The sequence below is a fragment of the Larimichthys crocea genome, chromosome XIII, assembly GCF_000972845.2.
Source record: "Larimichthys crocea isolate SSNF chromosome XIII, L_crocea_2.0, whole genome shotgun sequence".
Classification (NCBI taxonomy): Eukaryota; Metazoa; Chordata; class Actinopteri; family Sciaenidae; genus Larimichthys; species Larimichthys crocea.
In genome coordinates, this window is record NC_040023.1 from 17,311,713 (window position 1) to 17,313,186 (window position 1,474).

At 39.6% G+C, this 1,474-nt stretch overlaps 1 protein-coding gene across 1 annotated transcript in view; it reads left to right on the forward strand.

The window, feature by feature from the left end:
* The first annotated feature begins 1,209 nt into the window (after positions 1 to 1,209).
* The window catches only part of LOC104940360 (G-protein coupled receptor 20), a 10,570-nt gene continuing 10,305 nt past the window's right edge, over positions 1,210 to 1,474 (forward strand). Inside the window, exon 1 of the mRNA XM_027287143.1 lies at positions 1,210 to 1,281. Coding sequence (XP_027142944.1) covers positions 1,210 to 1,281 — 72 coding nt within the window. The remainder of the gene's footprint in view (positions 1,282 to 1,474) is intronic.

The following is a 1,474-nucleotide window of genomic DNA, read 5'->3' on the forward strand; positions in this document are numbered from 1 at the left end:
ACCTCGAGCGGGCGAAAGCCAGACACAGAAAAAGCAAAGAGAATCCGGTGGATTTTCAAAATAAAATACCCCGTGCAAACTGCCGGTCGTAAAAACAGACAAAAGTGAAACTAACTAACTACGTAACATATTTACACATGTAGAAACATGTTTAGAAGGGAAACACTGTTTGACCAGTGAGAGCACGCGCTGTGCGGGTTCCCATTCGCCAAGAATCGCGATTCATTTTTTCTGTCAACCGATGCGAGTCGTCACGCATTTGTACCGATTTTTAATCGTGTCACGATGTATCGTTACATCCCTATATTTGAATGAATCAAACAGAGCTGCCAATGTTTTTCACAACAGACTGTGAATAACCTTAATGTGACTACAGAAACACAACCATCAAAATAGACCTGCTTTTAAGTCAGTCTTGTAGATTTGACCTCTACACCTTTTGACCATCAAATTCTTTTACAGAGACTGGAACATCAAATTAAACGTCAATGATGAATCCTCCATGCATACCATGCATACCTCCATGTCACGGAGTCACAAGGTTCTGTACTAGGACCACTTCTATTTAGTTTATATATGCGTCCTTTAGGGAACATTATTAGGAATCACTCCATTAATTTTCATTGTTATGCCAATGACACCCAATTATATTTATCGATCAAGCCTGATGAAACCAATGAAATCAATCAGTTAAGGGTGTAAAAAGTTGGATGACATACAATTTTCTGATGTTAAATTTAGACAAAATTTAAGTTCTTGTAATTGGGATCACCCTGGCCTCCAGCTCCATCGCAAAGAATCTTGGAGTTGTTTTTGATCAGGATTTGTCCTTTAATGTCTACATAAAACAAATTTCGAGGACTGCATTCTTCCACTAACGTAACATTGCCAAAATCAGACGCATCGTTTCTCAAGTGGATGCAGAAAAACTAGTCCACGCATTTGTTACTTCTAGGCTGGACTATTGTAACACTTTGTTATCAGGCTGCTCCAATAAGTCTTTTAGGACTTTGCAGGTAATTCAGATTTCTGCTGCACGTGTTCTGACTCGAACCGAGGGTCTAAGGACAAAGGGTGTCACTCCCTCTACAGAGTGTAAAGCCCTCAGAGGCAAAATGTGTTTTTTAAATCTGGGCAATACAAATAAAATTGGATTTTATTTGATTTTGATTTGACATCATCCAGTGAATTATATATTTACTTTTAACTATGACTACTGTTCAAGTACAAGAACCTCTTGCTGGAGGCTCTGAAGGAATCTATACCTCAGGCAGCCTGGAGGTATCCAGGCAATCATTCGGATTTATAGATCTGTGCTGGTATTGTTTTTCTTCTGCGTTTGCCCCTAAAACGAGTTGACACTCCTCCAGATCTCAACAGCTCTCGCTGTTTTTTTTACTAGAGGTGATGACTATTGTTCTTATGTCAAGCCAACAAAGTCCTTCCCTTCCTGCAATGCCAGTGGAACACTTCT